The sequence below is a fragment of the Xiphophorus couchianus genome, chromosome 4 (genome assembly GCF_001444195.1).
Source record: "Xiphophorus couchianus chromosome 4, X_couchianus-1.0, whole genome shotgun sequence".
Lineage (NCBI taxonomy): Eukaryota > Metazoa > Chordata > Actinopteri > Cyprinodontiformes > Poeciliidae > Xiphophorus > Xiphophorus couchianus.
In genome coordinates this window covers 34,617,713-34,640,242 of record NC_040231.1, presented here as the reverse complement: position 1 = coordinate 34,640,242, position 22,530 = coordinate 34,617,713, and the positions used below count along the sequence as shown (strand labels likewise).

Sequence of the window (22,530 nt, the reverse complement as noted above, 5' to 3'; positions counted from 1 at the left end):
ACAGAATGCATATTGTTAGACAATATGAGTAAGTCTAAATACACTGTGTTCCAAATTATTATGCAAATTGGATTTAAGTGTCATAAAGATTAATTTTTTTGTTGTGCTATTTAGGGAATAGGGAATCTACGTAAGAAGGATGTTCCACATTATTAAGCAGGCCACAGGTTCTCCAGCTCAGAGGGGAGAACTGTCAGCCTGGAGTGTCTGGTGAGAGGCGTTCACAGAGATGTGTGCTCCATGCTAGTTTGCAACCTCTACATCTTGTTTATTACAGCTATGCTTAGCATCAACATCTGACAAAATCACACTTTGCCTAGCTTGATTAATTGGAAACATGCCCAATTCACATTTTCTGCTCTGCAACATTTTATAAACTTACTCAAAATTCACATGACAATTGGATTCCAAACTGTTCTCTGAGCTACCACCACATTAATGCCCTTGTTCTGCATTAATGTGGTAACTAGTGAAGCTGCTTGGTCTCAAACACACAACTTCACAGACGTTGCTCTCTGTTCATCCAATAACCTGGAGATTTACGAGATTTTCTAAAAATGTTCAGTACTTTAAATACTGTCAACTTTACACTTCAAGCAGAATACCTCAAATAAGTACACTAGAGTAAGAAGACATGTGTCGCCTGAATGGATGGCAAAGCAAACTGTTGTTTAGTCTGAATTCCCACTGTGAAATAGGTTTTTTTCCAAGCATAAAAACCTTTCAACCGTTAGGATTTTATCTCTTCCTAAAGTATTTATTTTCCTCAAACTTTTTCACATTTTGAAATGTTTCAACCCCAAACTTTAATGTATTTAATGGGATTATATGTGACAGACAAAGTAGTGCAAAACTGCAAATGGGAAGGAAAAGGATAAAATAAAAATCTGAAAAGAGTGACATCTATTTATATTCAACATTCCGATTACAGTTTCAAGTAATGAGTGGAGTAAATGATTACAACTGCAAAATAAGTAATTTGATTGTTTCTTCCCTAAAAGCAGAAAGTGTTACTGTGAATTTGCTTGTGAGAGTGTTTCGTGATAATCAGGTATGTATGAGCATGCAACGTCACTGGTAACAGCGTAAATCAAGAGGAGGTTCTAGAGAGCGCATGTTAATGGATGGACGTTTGAGTGACAAAAACATTGACATCCACTGACCACTGTGCATGGAAAGAAAACTTTCATCTATGGTGAAAAATTCCATCTATAGTCCAAGTGAGTGACATGCAAGTCCTCTGATAGTCATTGAGAAACCCTCTAATGACATGACCGCTGCAGCTTACAAATCCAATTCCACCTTGAAAACCTCCGACTTTGCCTCTCTTGTTAAACAGGTGAAAATAGACTTTCTTTCTAACCATGTTATTGCTGTACTTTACTTTCACACACACACACAATTTTATATGTTGAAATATGAAAAAATATAGGTTAATAGAAGAAAGACTTGATTTTCTTTAGGTATGGAGGAATGTACAGAAAACTGGTTAAAATGTTCAAGACAGAGCTGCTTCATTTTATTACATTTTCGTATCATTTTATATCATCAGATCTGTGGTGTAATGGTAAATACCCTGTACTTATGTAGAGCTTTATCAAGTCTACAAGACTCCAAAGGGCTTTATACAATATTCACTTATTCACACATTCACACACTAATGGTGGTGAGCTACATTGTAGCAACAGCTGCCCTGGAGCAGTCATACAGAAGCGAGGCTACTGTACAGCCGACGCCACCAGGCCCTGTGACCACCGACAGGGTACTGAAGAAGAGAGAGGAAGAGCTGCTAACTGATCACCCCCTAGTGGCGGACTGGATTGTCGGCAGAAAAGGATGCCAAGCAGACTCGGTAAACCCAAATTAGGGTTGAGGATGAATGGAGAACCACTGTCAGAAGTGGGGTTCACACATTCACGGGAGGGTTTCTCATGAGGAGGATGTGGTCATGATCAGGACCTCTTTTGGAGCCTGTCATAGTGGTTATTGAGGGATTGTTTGATGAACACCAGCCTTGTTGGACACTCAAGAAAAATTCCTTTAGGGCTTGGCTTGGTTGTAACTCCTGACAGACATGTGCCAGGTGGCTAAAGAACTGTGGCTTTTGTGGTGGCAGAGGCGAAAACCTTGGCCATGAGACACAATGGAGAAAGATTTTCAACTGACCTTGAGGAGGTCCAAGCAAACTTCTTAACAGCTTAGAAAGAGAAAGCAGGGTCCATCCAGAATGTGACTTTGGTTAACTAGGAAAACTGGAGATGGGTTTAACGGTATCATTGGGCAGTGGAAGGACTAAATCCATTACTGTGGCAGAAGTCGCTGAGCTGGATCATAAGCTGCCTTGTCGCAGAACGAAAGTGGTGGAAAGGATTCATCCAGAGATGCAGAAGACTCTGTACATTGTAGAGTGGTCATTGTTGACTATTTATATAAATGTACTTCTGCAGTCTTACAAACTGTACAATCATCTTTTGACCTGCATAAAATACACTGTAAAACCCAGACAAAGTTAGCTGCAGCATCAGTTTCCAGAGTCACGTGATTACCTCTGTCAAACAGACAAACCTCACTTATTCATGCTTAACCGATATCACTCAATGTATTACCATTATATGAGTGACTGAGTGAGGTCTCATCAGAAAAACATCAATCCACAAATGAGGTGAAAATGGATTTATCTACAACTACTACTGCCCCTATTAATATTAATATTTCATCCAGTAGTCAGTGAGCAGCAACAACTGTAGTGTCCTCCACAAATATCTAAATTCACAGGACAAGTGATGCGAATTAGCTGTTGCTATTGCACTATGACATAAACATGGGACTGCTGTTTTGTTCAGTTTGTCTATGTCGCTGTATGTCTGTCCCTACCAAATAAACCAAATAAAATAAATTTGAACCTTTACCTTTGAGCACATTAACTAAATGTGGGAAAAAATAATCCTACATCAGAAACAATTGTTTCTAAGCAAACACTGCTGCCACATTTATTACCCCCTTTAACTACTTCCATAAAATAATTATTATCATTGAAACATGGCTTCCCGTTTTACATGATGTAATAACAGAAACACACACAAACACATTTCTTGTAGCCACCGGTCACCAGGCTTGACAAGGATCCGTATTCATCTTGCCACCACTTACGCTGAGGAGGATGGCAGAAGAGGTCAAAAATCTCAAAAGCTCACTGTTAGAGAATTGGGCATCTTGGGTTACCACGTCTCCATGGCAACTATTAAATTAATGCCAACTAGTTGTTTGGTACTGATGCACTACCATAACCAGAATAAGCTTTTGAAGTTTGTACAAACTCTAACTGTAATTGAAACTTTCTGATTTGGATCATTTTGATTACAGAGGCTTCAGTAATCATTTTATTTGTTGTTTCTGCTGTTTTGTTGATTTATTTTGCATATTTAAAATGTCTTCTGGTTCCTGTGCTAAATGTTAGTTAGAAATTAAAAATCATTGATGCTTGAACTTGATGCCATTAATTCCATTACTCTTATATTAGTTGAAACTGGTTTCAAATCAACAATATTATGGTTTATTGCAATAACTTCTGAGACAATTTGTCGTCCAGCAAAATTTGTTATTGTGACAGGCCTAGTCAAAGATCATTTTCACAACATGTTCCAACCTTGTGAAATGTTGCAGAATAAGATTGAGGCTGTCATATTTTCAAATGTGGAATCTGCATATTATTAAGTGTTATGATATCCTTACTAACTTAATACACTTATCAAAATTAAAGGTTGGATTTTCTACAGTTAATAGTTTCTTAAATTAAAGGAATACTTACAAAGAATGCAGTAAACCATCTGTTATTAAGAAAAACATGAACAAGCGATCTGCAATCAATCATCCAAAACCAACATGGAATCACACAGGGCTTTTTTCCCCAAGTGACTAAAAACAACTTCATTTCCTCACAGGCATTAATACACACTCCATCTGGTGGAAATTAAACTCTGATGTGATGCCTACCTTTCTTGTTTTTGACTTCCTTTTTACCTGTAAAAACACAAAAAAATCAATCAAACAAATGCAACACATCAACAGATATTTCTACACTCTAAAATATATATTTTAGCCCTTAGGTTTTTATCTGTGCGACATTAACTTTAGTTGGTGAGTTGCAGCTTTAAAAGCAAACTACTAGATCAATTTAATTCTCTCAAAATGGTTTGCTAATTTTGATTTATATATACAGTATATATATATATATATGCTTTGAAAACAGCTGAGTGGGATTTTTATTTTTACAATTGTACAGTTTCAAATAACTTGATATCAAATACTCTAAATTGTAAGAAGTTGCATTAAATCAGCAAAAAAGCATACTGTATCATCTACAGTACATATTAACAAAATATCAATGTCTAAATCTGGGTTATGTAACATTGAGACATTGATTCATGTCTCAATGTTGAAATTATGCATCTCTGTAAAAATACCTCATGATCCAGAGTCTGGAAGTCACCTCTTGAAAGAAAGAAATAGGAAACAATCTTGCAAAGACCTTTGACTGGACCTGAGGGATGCACTACACTTTGATTTAGCTGATCTGTGCCACAGGGAGGGTGTGAGGAGACACTGTTGGACGTCACACTATGTTTCTTCTGAGATGATGACTCGTGTATTTGGCTGCTGTTAAACTTACTCTTCTTATCCTTTTTGTCTTTGTTTTTCTTTTCCTCATTTTTCTTCTCTTTTTTGTCATCGCTGCTGCCTTCGCTGTCTTCACTGGCACCGAGCAATTTGAAAATAATTCCCGTCTGAGAATTCACACCTACGGCGGTGACTAGCATCTTTCCAGAGCCCTCCATTACATGTGTGCCTGCAGAGACGCATGGAAAGAAAAAGTTACAATCTTCCTCTGTGAATCCCGTCAAAATTAGCCTAAGCAGAAACTCTGAAAGCTGTGCTTGTTAAGCCCACTTTTTAAAGTCAAACTTTCTTTAGTCATTTTGATTCCTTTCAAAGTTAGCCTTTAAGAAGACATTCTCAATGAGTTTGTGTTGATATACGTCAAGGCAAGCATGTCAAAATTATTGAAATGATGTCCTTATATTATCTCATGATTTCCCAGAGTGTTGTCCTATTCTAGTCCTTGGTTGTTTTAGTAATTTTCCATTGAATTACTAAGGCAAATTCAAAGGCTGAACTGGCTTAGTAATTTCAGTTGGTGGTGTCAAACAGAAATTGAACACCACTGTTTGGCTGTCTTGCTTTTAAATTTCTATTTTTAAAACTTCTCCATTTAATTTTTTTGTTTTGTTTTTTCTGTACTAACATTCTAGAGATAAAATAAATGTGTGCTTTGTTATTAGAGAGACAGTAATTTTATCAGGCACATGTCTCATCTCCAGATATCATGTTAATGTTTCAAGTAAGGCAACTGTTTTTCCTTTTGAGTAACATCAATCAGCTTTTCCATATAGATGCCAAGGTCTTTGAGAAAATATTATAAGTCGGTTTTATGTAAACACTTTCTTATAAATACGATGGCTTTTCCCTTTCTGCAGCATTCTCACACTTTTTACAGTCAAATTCATCCCCTTCTTCTCATGCATTTTCAGTTTCACGTTTTTAGGATTTACCAGGACATAATCATTTAAATGGCAGGTAAGCACATGTGGTGTTCTGAGAAAATGTTTGCCTCCTGTTGAGAATAAATAATTCTGTGTTTTCCTTCTATCTCTTTTAGATAGTTGCAAAGCTAAAGCTAAAGGAAATGACATGTTAGGAAATGCCCTCAAAGCTAGGGTTAAAGGGCATGACACACTAGGGAATGCCCTCTTTAGGTTGTAGTTTAGATAGAGGCTAACAAAAAGAATGGAAAACTTTTGTTTGATGCCATTTTGTTTTGATAACTCCTAAAGGTAGCATGAGAAATGGACCTGCTGTATTTTGGTATTAATAAATGGAATTCATAAATTCAACTCACTGACTCTTCTTCAACCTCAAACAACAAGAACGTAGCATAGAGAAGGATAAATTCTCCATACTCCTTACAGAATTCGTCTGTTTCCTTTGCTGCACTGAAATGTTTCAGATCATTAGAAAAATTATAAAATACAAAACCAGTTTTCAAATGCTGACTTCATATAAATCAGGGGTCTCCAAAGTCAGTCCTGGAGGGCCGGCATCCTGCGTGTTTTAGTTCTCTCCCTGATTTAACACACTTGGATCAAATGATGGCTCATTAGCGGCCTAAGAAAAACACTGACATGCTGAAAAGGTTGTTACTACCACCAGGGAGAGAACTAAAACATGCAGGATGCCGGACCACCAGGACTGACTTTGGGCACCCTTGATATAAATAATAAACCTTCTAAAACGAATGTGTCACCTTTAGCAGCAACACGTATCAAGAGTATGATAACTGGCAAAAAATCTTTAACATCACCGCTGAGGACTGCTGGCCCACTCTGCTTTGTTTTAAATGTTTTTAATTTTTTAAGCCATATTGGAGGGACTACCATACTAGTGTTTATGAGTAGGATGTAAGTCAAGACTTTAGATAGGCCACTCCAAAATTTCCTTTTTCTTTAAAAGTCATTCATAGATTCATAGGTGAGCTGTGCTTTGGATACTTACCCTGCTGTGTTTTCAAAGTGTGAGTGGGCTTCAGGTTCTGTACATAGACAGAAAACAGCTTCTTTTCAAACATTTTACTTTGAGGGAATATGAAGTTTTTTTAAGCTTCTAGTTTTCTTTCTTTTTTTTAAATCTGCTACATTTTTGTTTAGAAGGACAAACAGTCCCATGATAATAAACCTTTAATTACCTAAAAGTTAGCATGTTAAGGCATTTTAGTAGAAGTAAAGCAGCCATGTGGAGCCTTTAAATAGCATTATGTTGCTGTTAACATCTGCATGCTGTGATGTGATAATAAAAGCCTTGTAAAATGGATTTTTTAATATTGTTTTCTTTACTGTTTTAATTGTGACTGTAACTCGGATTCTGTCAGCACCTTCACAGGTTTAGGCTAAAAAAAAGCTTTAACTTCTAGTCTGTCAAGGTGAAAACCAGAGAAATGACCCGATGTACTTTAGAAGAAAATGTGCTTGGTAGGAGTTGATAATGACAGTTCAGGTCAGGGTGAGCTTAGCTGAAAATCTGCAGTAGAGAAATGCACCTGAGAGCAACATGGGGTCTTTGTCAATGGTCTTCTTGACATGATCTGACTCTCCGGTCAGAGAGCTCTCATCGATCTTCAGATCGTTACCCTGAATTAAGACGCCGTCGGCTGGGAGGAGGTCACCTGCAACAGCAACACAGAGGCCATAACTGTTGGTTAAAAGTTACATCACAGTTATATCACCAATCACCTGTAAGCAAAGGAGAAACATGAAAAGAAAATTCTGAAGTATGTGTGTTTTTTGCAGATTAATATAGTGTACCTGTGTGCTTCTTCAAACAAAATTTGATGTATGTTTCTTTAATTGTTTGTGCTAGTTTTATGGATTTATTGTAATTTGAAGTATTATTCTGTCTTTGTTGTACTGCAGGCTTGTCCCCTTTTCTAAGACAAATTTCTTCCACGGGAGACAAATAAATGATCTTATCCAATATTAGTGAGACATAAAACAGTCCTTTTCATTTTAAAGAAAGAGAGAATATTGCTAAATTGCTTTTTCTGGACACTGCAACTTTCTTTCTATATTCAGGAACATTTTAGACATCAGCGGCCAAAATTGGAATTGGTAGGTCAAGCATTCTAAAGATCTGTAATGGGTGACTGGCCAGAAAATTGGAATTGGGGAACCCCTACTGCAAACCCTTGGTAATGTCGGCACACCAGTGTGTTTACTCACCATACTTGACTTGTGCGATGTCTCCGACCACGATCTCCGACACTTTGATCTGGATCACCTGCCCCGCTCGGACGATGGTGAACTTTTGCTCTTGTTCGATGCGACTCTGCAGACCGCGGAACTGCTTCTCTTTGCTCCAGTCGTTAAAAGCCGTCACCAGCACCACGCATACCACAGACAGTAGAATGGCAGCGCCTTCGATCCATCCGGTCTCCGCATCCCCCTCTTCTTCCACACCACCAGCTGCTTTTCCACAGTCTGAACAGAGATTTTAAAATAGTCTGACAATTTATTCTCTAATCCTTTTTGCCTATGTTGAACTGGAGACAAGTTTTTTTTTACTATAACTAGATAATTCATATTAGATAATTGAGTTTATTATGTCTAGTATTTTTTTAACAGTAATATACTTTCCATAGAGATAGTAAATGACATACATTCTGATAGACAGTCAGACTGAAGAATTATGTGGACTCTTTTTCTCAAGTCTTGTGTCAGACCACGTTTCTGTTAAACATTATTAATAAATACAAAATATGTATGACAAGATATATATAGATTTAACTAGAGAATTGACAGAAACTAGGAAAACTAGCTTAACATATTAGAGCACAAAAGTTTACCATGAAACCATAAAAATATGTTGAAACAGAAACCTTCAAAAATGTTTCTAATTCTAATAATCTGGTCCTAATTTGCTGCATTGATATGGCTGGCTTTTAACTTGAGTATTTATGTAGCTACGGAGGTCAATAACTGGGATAAAAAGCATTTAATAGCAAAAGATTTGTACTGTTGATATGGTTGTGCTACCAGACATCTCTACCACAGTGCTCAAAATATCCAAATAATATCCAAGTACAGCGGAGAAAATACTCACTTTGTCTTTCTGCATCTGGTGGACTGTAGAAAGAAAGGCTTAGAGAAATGACTGCTGCCACCTCCAAGATGATAAGCGTGACGTCCTGCAGGGCCTCCCACACTAACTGCAAAAAGGTTTTAGGCTTTTTTGGAGGGATGACATTCAGTCCAAACTCTTCTTTCCTCTTGTTTATGTCCTCTGGTTTTCCTTCAAGACCTGCAAAGGCATTTAAAAAATGATAGCAGATTGAAAGGTAGGCTTAAACTAGTTTTTTCCACTGTGCTCTAAGTTTACTCCAGACTAAGTAAATTAAAACTTTAAAACTTGTGTAGACTTGGCTGTTTTTAGCATGTTGGTCTAAATGTAGGGTGAAGTAAGCCAATTTGGTCTACATTTAAAATACACAAAAGCAACTGAAAGCCGGGTTTAGTTGGAATGTTTCAGTGTGATTCAAACTCAAAAAAGAATATAATGTAGTTTGTATTTCTCAAAGAATTAAATGTGGTATAAAATTCATCAAAATTTTATACCACATTTCACCATAATTCAAAAAATCAGAGGATTAATCTGTACATCCACTATAAAGTCAGTACCAATGCTGTGCCCAAACAAAACAAATACAGGTAAAATGACCCAATTCCAACTACTTAATTATAAAACCCTACAGGAAATTATAAGTCAACTAAGCTCCAGTTCCTGCTGTCTGGATGTTTTACCCTCACATTTCTTTAACAAAGTCCTGCCTGTTATTGCTACTGATCTGATCCAAATAGTAAACTCATCGCTCTCATCAGGTGTTTTGCCCCAGGCTTTGAAAACAGCAGTAATCAAACCACTTATAAAAAAGAACAATCTGGACAAATCACTACTGCAGAATTACAGGCCGATCTCCAACCTCCCATTCATCAGCAAAGTTATTGAAAAAGCTGTGTGTAAACAATTAAATAGCTTCCTAACGATAACCAACCGCTTTGACTCCTTCCAGTCTGGTTTTCGTGCTCACCACAGCACAGAGACCGCCCTCGTAAAAGTGTTCTACGACATTCATATAAATACGGACTGTGGGAGAACCACAGTGCTGGTTCTGTTGGACCTCAGTGCAGCTTTTGACACTGTTGACCATGACATATTACTGAATTGACTGGAGAGTTGGGTCGAACTCTCCGGTCCAGAACTCAACTGGTTTGAATCTTACATAAAGAACAGGGATTTCTTTGTTTCAATTGGAAACTTCTCATCAAAGAGGTCAAAGGTCACATGTTGGATACCCCAAGGTTCAATCTTAGGACCCCTCTGATTGAATATTTATATGCTCCCACTAGCTCAGGTTATAACAGGAAATAATATTAGCTACCATAACTATGCAGATGACACACAGCTCTACATTACGATGTCACCAGGTGACTCTGAACCCATCCAATCACTGAACAGATGCTTAGAACAAATAAATGTGTGGATGTGCCAAAACCTTCTCCAGCTGAACAGAAACAAAACTGAAGTTATTATTTTTGGACCTAAAGAGGAACGATCTAGAGTTATAGATCTAGAGCTATAGATCTAGAGTTATAGATCTAGAGCAGTGGTCCCCAAACTACGGCCCGCGGGCCAGATGCGGCCCGCCTCCACATTTGGTCCGGCCCCCTGAACAATACCAGAGTATTTTCATATATGTGCATTTTTATTTGATAAGTTGGACTTTTGCAATAAAATGTTCCTTAGTAATGAACTTTATTTATTATTAACTATTAGTTACTAACTATTTTATACATGCATATAATTGACCCTAACCCTTTTTTTTATGTGGAGAACCCAGTGTTATTTGGTTATTATTTATTTCATAAATAGTGTTATTTCCTGACTTTTGTTTTCTGAAGAATCCAGAAAAGGTTATTTGATTGTGCTTTCTGAAAAACAATACATTTTTATGTTTAGCACTCTTACAATCGTCACACTTTTTCTGTTACAAACTGACCCCGGCCCCCCATCAGAGAAGGGACAAGTTATGTGGCCCTCACAGGAGAAAGTTTGGGGACCCCTGATCTAGAGTCAGTGCACAGTTTCAGTTATTACAACTGAAAACCAGCGATCAGCCCGAAACCTGGGAGTAGTGATGGACTCTGACCTGAACATTCATAGCCACATAAAGACAGTTACAAAGTCGGCCTTCTATCACCTGAAGAACATTTCCAGGATTAAAGGACTAATGTCTCAGCCAGATCTAGAGAAACTCATCCATGCGTTCAGCCATATCTTCAGTCGCATTGATTATTGCAACAGCGTCTTCACAGGTCTGTCCAACAAATCAATCAAACAGCTGCAGCTGGTCCAGAATGCTGCTGCTCGTGTTCTCACTAAAACCAGGAAGATAGAGCACATAACACCAGTTTTAAAGTCCCTACACTGGCTCCCTGTAGCTCAAAGAATAGACTTTAAAATACTGCTGTTAGTTTACAAATCACTGAACGGCTTACCACCACAATACATCAAAGATCTGATGTTGTTGTATCAACCCTCCAGATCTCTCAGGTCTTCCGGTTCTGGTCTGCTCTGCATCCCCAGAACCAGAACCAAACGAGGAGAAGCAGCATTCAGCATCTATGCACCACAAATTTGGAACAAACTTCCAGAAAACTGTAAAACAGCTGAAACACTGACTTACTTTAAATCTCGATGATAGGTTTTTATGTTAATTACAAATATAAATACTTAGGACTGTAAGAATCTGTGCCTGCTCTTGGAGTGTGTGTGCCTTTAGCAGAAGGAAGAGTGCCGAGTTGGAAAACAGATGGCCTGAAGCCAGAGTAAGAGCTGACACCTAACAGGAGAGGACATCAAAGACTAATGGTCAAAGTTTTATGACGTAGAGGGACACGAGAACTGAAGTTTATGACCGAGAGGGGGTCGAAAGCTGACCCAGAGAATCTCGGGAACTGGAAATGCAGGATGGCACCATTGTTTAAGTAGAGACTTGTGTTTTGGCAGCTGTGTTTCTGTTTGCACCGCCCCTATTTAAACAAGCTGACAATCACTGTAACCTAGGAACCAATCGCTGTAACCTAGGAACCAATCACTGTAAGCTAGGAACCGCCCCAATGAGAATAAAAGAACTGCAGGAAGTAGTGTACTTCAGAACGTGGTTCAGAGATAGACAAAGAGATGCCTTGGGCCACGTCCTCCGCTCTTCTGAGTGTATGGGAATTTCAACTGTTTCTCTGTGGTTTTTATAAATGTCTAGAGAGAATGTTTAGGTATTAAACCTGACACTTGACTAAAAACCCACTTGTTTAGGATGGTATATGAAACGTAATCAATTACAAATTTAATGATGGAATTTTACTTAATGTCATGTTTTGATTGTTGATTCTATGTTGCATTGTGTTTCTGTGTTTGATATGATGTAAAGCACTTTGAAATGCCTTGCTGCTGAAATGTGCTTTACAAATAAAATTCGATTTGATTTTTGATTTTGATAATGAAAGACAGGCCTAGCTAGTCTTTTGACCTGGTCCAAATTTAGTCTAAATGCTAACATTGAAAGTCACACTTTATAACAGTTTGATGTCATTAAACTTTACCTTTAATAACAACAATTAACATCTTCGAGTAAACATCTACTGAAATTAAGATGTAATATTACTTTAATAAAAGTTATTTTCGGTGTATCGTTTCAAGCTAATTTTGTTCGCAGGGTAGCCTACAGTTGCGAAAAACCTGTTGCTGAAAATGTACTAATAAAAGGAATGATGTGCTACGCTAAAGACGTTTGAAGATGGATGTTCTCTGGAGATGAGATTTCACTTAACTGAATGGCTTTTCAATTACATTTTAGAAAACTTGAGATTTGCTGACTGCTGACCTCAGTAACCAGGCTAAGGGCTAGCAACAGAAGCTAGCACTTAATAGCCCTTCCCTGCATTTCTTTGCACACTAAATTAAGGTAATCATCTAGCAACAGTTAAAACAAGATGATTATTAGTATTTATTACAAAGAATTCTGCGTAATGATTCCTGAGAAACAGAAGGATCTCCCTGCATCCTTAATTGTGTGATGAAGCGCTATTGAATGGAATAAGAATAAACATGTATCCTTCACATAACCATGTCGAAGACAATCTAACTGTATAGTTAGATTGATAATATGGTCATTAATGCTGTAGTTTACAAGAGTTATGCTGTATAGGTTTATGTTCAAATTTGGTTTGGCATTAGTTATTAATGTTAAACTGACGCGCAACCATCTGAACTCAATTTTCTTAGTTGGAAGCACTGTTTTTATCCTGCCTGGTGTTTGTGCCTCAGCGGTAGTCTGATGCTGTGTGTGAGAAAAGAGCAGACTTGTTTCCCCCCAGTGGAACAAAGCGACATGTTAAGACAAACTCAAACCCCCTCTGCAAATTGAGACTCTGCAACTGCTCTTCATCTGCTCCGACGCACCCGGTGTGAGCCGGTTTGTAGCCCAACACTTCTCTTTGTATTGTCTGTGCACACTCTGGATTTTCAGGTGAGAGGAATTATCCTAAAAGTTTTGTGTCCGTCCCCAGATGTCCCTGCGGTGATATGCAGAGTAGATCTTCTTGTGGTTTCAAGCTGCTGCTGACCTTTGCTTCTTTCTGTCAGCAGGAGTTTAATCGTTGCCAGTGTTTACCGATCGAGTGGAAGATGGACAAACTTTATAAATTAATAAGGAGGTGAAAATGTCAAAGGGCAAATAAATGTTGCAAAGTCCACTACACATATTGAAAATAATGTCTAAGGATCTGTGTGAGACATAATCCAGAGTTATAAAAGCACAGACAAGATTCAAACAAATAGATTAACTCTGGCAAAGTAAAGCTGAATGTGAGGTAGAACTGACAACACGTGAGCTGTTCAAGGCATCCTTTGACAGATTTATTATTTTATTTAAATAGTGCACCTTTCGCACTTTCATAAAAATACACAACTCAGGTGTAGATGTAGAGTTGAACGTGATGCTCACGTCCTGTCTAATCTGCTGTGAAACAAAACCTATGCAACTCATTTACTGATGCTCACAGGCTATACACTAAACATTTTGTTTTATTATTGTGGGTTGAACTATCCCCTTGTTCTACACTTTGCTTTCTACTGAAGGTCTGAATCCCAGGATACAGAGTAAAGACTGCTTGCTGGAGGCGCAGATTGGATCTGATTTTACCCAATCACTAACATTTGGCCTTGACGTATGTAATGTGCCAGCTGGATGAAGTTTACCAGCTCGCAAGGTTTACCATAACCAACCTTGCGAGGAGTAGGTTCACAAAATCTGTCTGCAATAAAATGTCTTAAACATTCCTCTTCCTCCAACTTTAATTGCTCAATATTTAAAAGGGTGGCCAAGACAAACCGAATGGCTACGTTCACTTCCTCTGCTGCCATTGCCAAACCACAGGCCTATATATCCAGACTACAATTCTAAAACAGAAACTTGATGCCGTCGTTTACAACTCTTCCTTCTGTTCGCTGATTGGTCCGGTTGAAATTCCACTGGAGAAAGCCCAGACGGAGCAGTGAAGGGAGATGCTATAACGATCAAAAACTTATGGCCAAATCAAAGCTCCTATAAACCTTCCTCCATGACAGTCCCTTGTCCTAAATCCAACTGAAAGCCTGTGGGTTGAACTGAAGAGCAGAGAGCATATGGGAAGACCCAGGACTCTTCATGTAGAAAGATTTTGTGGATTTTTGTGGATTTTCTCTGTATACTCCAACCTTGCCACACTAACAAAATGCTCTAAAATGCTTGCACAGATTTTGCTGCTGGAAAACATTGTTTAGTCTCAATGGTTTTTAGTTTATGCAGATTTGTAAGGAGTATCAATAAATCACTAACTGATTTCAAAAAACAGAAATCATAGATAGAGTGACAGTGATTGACAGAAAGGATGCTATTGTGAAATATGAGAGAGGTGGTTTCTGTTAGCCAATCAGACGCTGATGAGGCCCATCTGCATCCTATAAAAGGCCCTGCAGACATTCCTCCAGTGGGGTAGTTTTTAGGAAGAGGTTTTGACCCCTGCTTTGTTTGCTTGTTAGCCTTTCGAGGACTGTTTTTGGGCAGCTTTGAAGTATTTTGTTCTGCTTAGCAGTTTGACTATGCTCTTTAAAGACTCCAATCAATCTAGATAGAAGATTGTGCTTTTGAGGTTCCGTGCTCCTTTAGTGTTTAGTAACAAATAATGAGCTGTTTCCTTTGAGGTTATTAAAATCTTTTGCAAATTAGCAACAATGCCGCAAAGAGCCAAAGCTACACTGTAAAAAAAAACTCTGTAAATTTAAGGTAAAAAATGGTGAAATACCAACAGTTACTGACCGTAATATCCAAAACATTTTAATACCGTAGAAAATTAACGGTACTAATTGACCAAAATTACTAATTTTGCTGATGTTTTTATCTACAATGTAAAACCGTAAACCAGACTGCAAAAGTAATTTTTACGAATAGAATGGTGTGATATTTTGGTTTCGTTTTTAATAATGCCTTTAATACAACAAACTGAACTCTCAAAGGTAGACCAGGAATCGATTTGGCAATCCACCAATTGCAAGGTAAACTCCTACAGCCGACGTCACCATCATTTATAAGAGACTTTTACTAAATTATGCATTTGTGATTATTTAATTTTATGCCAACCATATTAATACATTAAGAGAACTGCATGTTAGGCCCTGCTGCTTGGATGAGGCTGAAGTTGGTTTCCAATTGCAGCTTCCAATTCAGAAAATGGCTATAAAGGGCGATTCCACCTAATTTGTCACTCCCGTCAGCATCTTTAATTTACTCTAGGTAAAAAACTACATCACCTAGACCTAGACTCTTCAAACCTGGACTAGATTATTCTCAACTAATAGCAGACTATTTAAAACCAAGTGTGGGAATTGTGAAACCTTTATCTGATTTGTGAAACTTCAATAAAGAGCAGTCCTAGTTTGATCCAGATGCATAAAAATGGTGAAGTCACCTTTCTTTGAAGTTTCACAAATCCCACACTTGGTTTTAAATATTGTGCTATTAGTAGAGAATATTCTAGAGAGTTTTTCATTTTGTTATTGTGTTAAACAGCAAGGTTTACAGTTAATGCAGTTACTGTTATTTGTCATGTAAACACAAAGTTCTCTAGTTTGTATTTCTGCTTGATCCAGCAGCATCAGCAGCTAGATTCTTTTAACTCTGATCCGGCAGTTGAGAGGTGGCTCTGGGCGTCCTGAACTCACCACAGTACTAACAGTCCCAGTGCACTAGCTAAAGCTGTTAACTAGCAGGTGCTAGCTCATGGTGCTGAGAGCCCTATACGCCTGGTCCTTATCAGGATTCGGCTACTGTCTTTGAAATCAAGTTTCTACTATTTTTGCGCGTTCAGAAGGCGAAGGAGAAGGACAACACATTTCTGCATCACAGGTGAGCTTCTTTCACAGTTTTAACTGAAGTTAGCTAACTTTAACCAACTGATAAAGAAATGTGTAATTTCTGAGCCACGCTGTTTATGTGCATGCACTGCAGCTAGATATTGTGGGGCGGGAGCTCAGCAGGGGACTGCTGCTCCAAGACGAAGCTTTGTATAAATGGACGGCACATTGCATGAGGAAGCATTGAAGCACTACCGAATGGTTGCCATGGAGATCCGAGGATGTCGCAAACATGTTTTCATAAGGAAATGACTCATGAACATGGAATTATAACAAGATAGAAAAGCTTAAATCTAAATAATTGATGGTGATGTACACACCAAAGGGCTGTTCACTTTTTAAATGATCAACCTTTTGTTTTTGAATTTTTGGGGATTGTTCTGCTTAACTTTCTGCATTGAGTTTATCTTGTGTCATCTATTCTGAATTACTGGTCAAAAAGTAAAAAATTGTAAAGAGAAACATGTTTCTTCCAAAAGGAAGGATGGAAGGATGAAGATAGAAAATTCCCTGAATTAACAGGTCTTCATCTGATGTTTTTTTGTTTGTTTTTTGTCTGGTTGCAGAGAGGATCACACCTGTCGCCAACAAACAAAGGTTTAAGAACTTCTGAATTTTCAGTCAGAAGTTCTGACTGAAGTACCAGTAACACTACCTGGTTGAAGTACCAGTCTCCATATGCAAGTCAACAAAGGTGAAACAAACATTTAAGCAAATGCTGAGTTTATATGATGTTCATGTAGTACATCATTCTAACTTTTGCTTTGTTTCTGTTTTCCAGCAGAGAGAAAGCATCTGATTGACAATGTATGAGTCTCAAGCTCAACCTGTGACTGGGAAGAGATGCACACCATCCTGAGCAAAGTCTGCACTCAGTGACTTATTACTCTCAACCCAGAGTAAGAATCGTTTTTTCTTCTACAATAGGTTATCCCTTATATGGACACATGCTGTTTTTTTTTCTGATCTCAGTAATACCGTGAGGAAACTGGACAGGAAACTGAATCGGTTCTTTTTTTAACTGAATTTTTAAATAGAAATTGTTTCTTTAAGTGGATTACTCGTAATCTATATTTTTGTTTAATTTGGACTTATTTTCTTTATAATTTTCCATATTAAAATGCTGACAAATTACACTTCCTTGTGTGTTGTACTGTAATTTTTATGGTAAAATTCTGGTAAGAACAGCTACTGATAATCTACCATAAAGTTTTTTTTTAATCATTTTTTATTTTTTTTTACAATAAAATGTCAGTATATCATCCAGTCCTGCCGTGTTTTTCACTTACGTAGACTAATCTTTGCGGTATATGTGTTGTTTTTATAGTAAGTTGCATAGAAAGGTTTAGTTCTGAACTTCTAAAGTTACGGTAAAATACTGGCAGTTTTGTATTGCCAGTATTTTACCATAAATTAGAGCCGTTTTTTTTTTTTTTTACTGTGTAGGAGGATAAACCAACACAAAAATGACTGAAGGACTATTACTATGCATCGTTATGGTAAAACAAGTCTGATGCAATGGAAAATAAATCCTCTTTTCCTCACTATCACCTCTCAGGCTGAATGTCTCTTTATTAAAAAGTCATCATAGGCTGAACAGTTTCCCAAATTATCCAGAAGCTGCCATGGAGCAGACCAGCATCAACATGGCTGTGGGTCACCGTTGACTTTGGCCGTCACGTGCTTAGCAGTCCCTTAAGCCAAACTAAAGAACGGACTTAACCTAACATGTCCTCTGTTGGTTTAATGATGTTGATGCCAGGAGGGAGAGGTCGGTGAGTCACTGGACCAGTGGTCTACAGCAAAGTCACGTACAGTCAATGACACTGTTGGACATAGAAAGCTATCATTATTTGCTCTAGGTTATTTGTTACACGTTCAATTCATAGAATGGAATCCCAGCACCAAAAAGCATTAAGAAAATACTTGCTAAAAAGATTAATTAGGTTGCAAACATCACCACTTTGAGTAGAAATAGAAACTGCCAATTTTCAGTTTCAGTAGCTGACTTCAAGATGTGTAAGTATGACACTTGTTCATATTATTATGGAGCCTTTCCAAACTCCTCATATGGTGCCTACAAGCATTTTTAAAAAGTACTTAGATCAAATTCTATCCAGAAGAATTGTAGTCATAAACATAATCTTCTGCCAATCTTTGCTCCAAACATTGAGTATCTACATACATGTGAAATGGACCAGACTCTTTGCTCTTATTACAAGATATTAAAATTTGACTGGTCTGGGTAAGTTTTACTATAATCCAGTTTGGGGCGTCACTGTGTTACTCCCCTTCCTTATAATCTCAGAGAAGACAGGTTTGAGAGTCATCAAAACCAGCCATCATTTCCAAACCTTCCCATCTGCTGGGCTTTCTCCCATTGACTTGGATTCCTCTGGTAGATTTTCTACCGGGCCAATCATTGAATAGAAGGAGAAGTTGTGACCAGTGATGTAAATTTTCTGCACTGATTTAGAATTGTGACCTATTTGTAGTTTTAGCAATGGAAGTGGTGGAAGTGAACGAAGCTGTTCAGTCCGTGTTCCAGTCTAACATCAGTTAGGTTCAGTTTTAGATTATCAGCCCTGCAAATATAAACAAGTCTGCTTGATGTTAAGCTGCAGCTCTCCTTTGCAGAAATGCATCAGATCTTGCTTCATGAAAATGGTTTGTAAATAAAACAAAAAGGAGAAAAAGAAGCACATATTTACCTTCAACAGGTGATGTCCTTAGTCTGGTACACAGTCCGTTAACATCTCCGTAGCAGTTCTGAATCCTGGTGATTGCATCAGCTCCTCGGAGCTCCATAAGTGATTGCAGCTCCTGCAGACAGCAGCTGAACTCTGGCTCATGGTTGGCCTCTGCATTGCGTCCTCGTTTGGACCCGCGAAAAGAGTTGGTGGCCATCTCTCCTTTGTCCAGAGCTTGGTGGGTGTCTTATTGAAAAATGCAACTCAGCGGCAAGCCTGAGGTGCAGATCCAGCCTGACAAGGACTCAGTGACTGTTGGGGGGTGGAGGGAAATAGATCAGAGTTTAGAAAGATCCCACATTTAGTTTTTCTTCATTGGCTTTCTGCAAAATTAACACGAGAATTAATATTCCTTTTTTGACACATTTTGTCCTGGATAGCCAAGAACAATCACAGCCGGAAGGACAGTCTACAGTGTCAATCCTACTTGTGTACACGCTGCTCACACCCTTTATCCGCACAGTGTGTACTGTCAAACTCAAGATTTCCACTGTGCTGAAGCTGCACTAATGGAGGAGAAACAACCTAATGTGACAAAGGAATCATAATTTTCTCAGGTTCTCAGTAGGCTCTGTCATAGTGCAGTAGTGAGCAAGGGTGAGGGACCTGTAAGGTGTCCTTGTTTAAATTTTCCACACTTTTCTCAAAACTCCCTGCCTGGATTTGGTTTCACAAAAGCAGTAACACAGTTACCATGGCGATTTATCCTGTAGCTAGTGTTGAGACGTTTACTCCAGACACGCACCATACATGCACGCACACACAAACTACAGACACAAAGATTATACACAAAAGCCTTTTGTTTTACATGGAAACTTTCTGTAGAAACGAAACTTAACTTTAGTTAATTTAGAGCATGGATGACCACTGGGAGGACCTTTAGTGACGGGACACATCAGCAGACCAGGAGGCGGAACTTAGGATATAAGCAATGTGTCTTCCGTGTTTGAGCAGATGCTGTATAATTTCGGATATATTCACTCCACAACAAATTAGCCTGTGAGGGTAAGTGTCTCTCTTTTCTAGCGCTAAAAAGAATAAAATAAGTAAAGTCTGATTATTTGTGTCGGCTGATTTCCTGCATGTGTGGTCACATGGTTCTGGTCCATCAGTAAACTCATAGGATAACACTAGCCTACTCCAGTCCATGAGCAGACTAGCAAGCTAACAGTTAGGAGTAGTTAATCCTGGAGCCTTATCTTCAGTCAGCGCCCACGCCGATCAGAAACCGATGTATTTTGCCCGTGATTCCGTTTTCTTATCTGTCTTTGTTGGTCCCATTTTTTAATCAGCCTGCATTATATCACAGATTCATTTTGGCATTCAGCCGAGCACTATTTATTTTAACATTATGATAGTACAAAATGCCATCAATTTGTAATCGATGTGGATCCTGTTACTGTTCGATAGTATTGTAGTATTCGAGACCGGTCTCGAGAGCACTTTTTTGATGGTCTTGGTCTCGGTCTCCGTCTCGGTCTCGGACATTTAGGACTCGGGATTTTATTTCAAGACCACAACTGTAAAAATATTACTAAATTGTCAGCATATTATCCAGTTTATTTGTCAACATCTTTGTTTTCACTGGATGCAAAACATACCGATTCTAATCCAAGCAATAATGCGACTTACTTGTTTTGCTACGCTGTCAGCCATCGCTTCCCCCTTTAACTCGCACGCGGCGCTCCGAGACAGTACGCAGTTTGTCTCGGAGCGGGAGAAGATGTCTGTCTAATCGTCGGTAATAAATTTACCTACAAAAATCATAAGAAAGCATATGACGACATGTGAATTCAGCAGCGCTTCGCTTTCAGAGACGGTGGGGACTATGTCTTAACTTTTAGCGTCACTTTGAAAGAAAGCTTCCTTTCATAGATAAGCTATGTGGAAATGATGTTAGCAAAGCTAGCTGTACACGTCGTGTACAAATATGTTGTATTTGCCTGCGATGAAAAAACCTGTCACTTACTGCGCTTATGATACATGTGCGACTACACTGTGACCAAAAATCTGCAATATTGTGATAAAAAATTCAAGAACGAGCCGATTTTTCTGAACGGCTGTTTACTATGAACGACAGAACTGGAGAATCACAGAACCGTTCTTTGTTTTTGTAGTGCTCTGCGCACACTGCAGTAGCTATTTGTTGTGTATAATACACTAGGTCAAATAAAATAATGTTCAAGCAGATAAAAGAAGAGTTTGATTTGACAATTATAATTTATTTCAGCTCTAAGCATTTAATATCTAGGTGTTTTTACGAGAATGTGGATCTTTCAGATCAATTGGAGAAGCAATTTTGATCATATTTGACATTTTATTGTGTCGTAGTGCGGGGCGCTGGTCTTGGTCTTGACTTGGTCTCAACTTCCCTTGGTCATGGTCTCGACTTGGTTTAGGGTTAGGCGGTCTTGACTACGTCACTGCTGTTCATTATGTTTCTGAAGATCACTGTTGTCCAAAGTTTAACAGAAAACCAAGGGGATTAGAGAAAATGGCTGATAAAGAAGCAAAATGTGTTATCAAGTCGGGCCATAGAAGTTGTAGCATTCTCCCTCTAATGAAGGATGACACTTTACTGATATATATTTTTTGTTTAAACTGCAATAAACCCTCTTAACTTAAAATAATGTTTGCAACTTAAAATAACTTTAGTTTTTACATCTAATTAAGCAAATGCATAGTTTAATTTACACAATATTTTTTAAAAATTACTTATTTACATCCTAAACATACCTTATGCCTCTATAAAAGGGCTGCTGTTAACAAAATACATTTTATAAGGTCCTTTACAAATTATCTTCTCTTTTGACTGCCGTTAAACTGCATTTACACATCAGTTAAACAGAAAATGGTCCCTTCAAAACTTAAGCATTACAGCTCAAACAGGAAGTTAGCCCTAGTTAAAATTCAGGGCCATAGGCGGATACAGTCATTTGTACATCGCCTTATCATGACAGCATAATATGAGACAGATAATCTGTGAAAAGACCTAGCTCCTCAACCTCCTCCCTGAGATACTGCTGTCATCTGAAGTAATGCATCCCCACCAAAAACACTCCTCCTCCCACAGTGAGGGGGAGTGTCTTAGTGCTGTCAGTCAAACTGGTGTACGTGTTGCTGAATGTGACAGTTTCAACAAATATGTAAAAAATATTCTTTTGAGAAGCTACATACTGTAACTTTAGGGCTGGTATTTACCCTGAACGATACTTTTAATGAAGTACTTTTTATCAACTAAAGACAGTCTGAAAAAGCTTGTACACCACTGATAATAAATCAACCTTCAGCTGCTTAGCATTCAGACAATTACAGTTCTAACAGCTTCTCTAGAATTGTTTTCTTCTAAACCCAAATTCTTTGTCATTTCTGATAGTCTAACCAGCTCCCAAAGGATGGGGGAAGAAGGAAAAAAGGAGGTGAAACCAATCTATCTAACTTTATCCGTGATGTTGAATCTCACAGTGGTCAGAGATCAGAATAAACTCAGTGATGCAAAACAGGGATCTGGGTGGGAGAGGGCTTTGGTCTCTCTCATCTAGAGGTCACTCACTGACAGTGTGCACTCGTATCAAAGCACCGTCTGTCAAGGCTGGGAGGTGTTTGCACATGTTCCCTGAGCCAGCTTGGGCTGATATGGCACAGGAGAAATTTCCTTCACGTT

General features: G+C 38.3%; 1 protein-coding gene across 1 annotated transcript in view; it reads right to left on the bottom strand.

The window, feature by feature from the left end:
- The window catches only part of LOC114143142 (plasma membrane calcium-transporting ATPase 1-like), a 37,053-nt gene extending 16,036 nt beyond the window's left edge, over positions 1-21,017 (bottom strand). Inside the window, exons 1-6 of the mRNA XM_028014945.1 lie at positions 20,499-21,017; positions 18,828-19,118; positions 8,710-8,907; positions 7,830-8,087; positions 7,151-7,276; positions 4,619-4,846 (exon numbers count right to left, since the gene is read on the bottom strand). Coding sequence (XP_027870746.1) covers positions 4,619-4,846; positions 7,151-7,276; positions 7,830-8,087; positions 8,710-8,907; positions 18,828-19,023 — 1,006 coding nt within the window. The 5' untranslated portion in view covers positions 19,024-19,118; positions 20,499-21,017. The remainder of the gene's footprint in view (positions 1-4,618; positions 4,847-7,150; positions 7,277-7,829; positions 8,088-8,709; positions 8,908-18,827; positions 19,119-20,498) is intronic.
- Between the last annotated feature and the right edge of the window lie 1,513 nt (positions 21,018-22,530).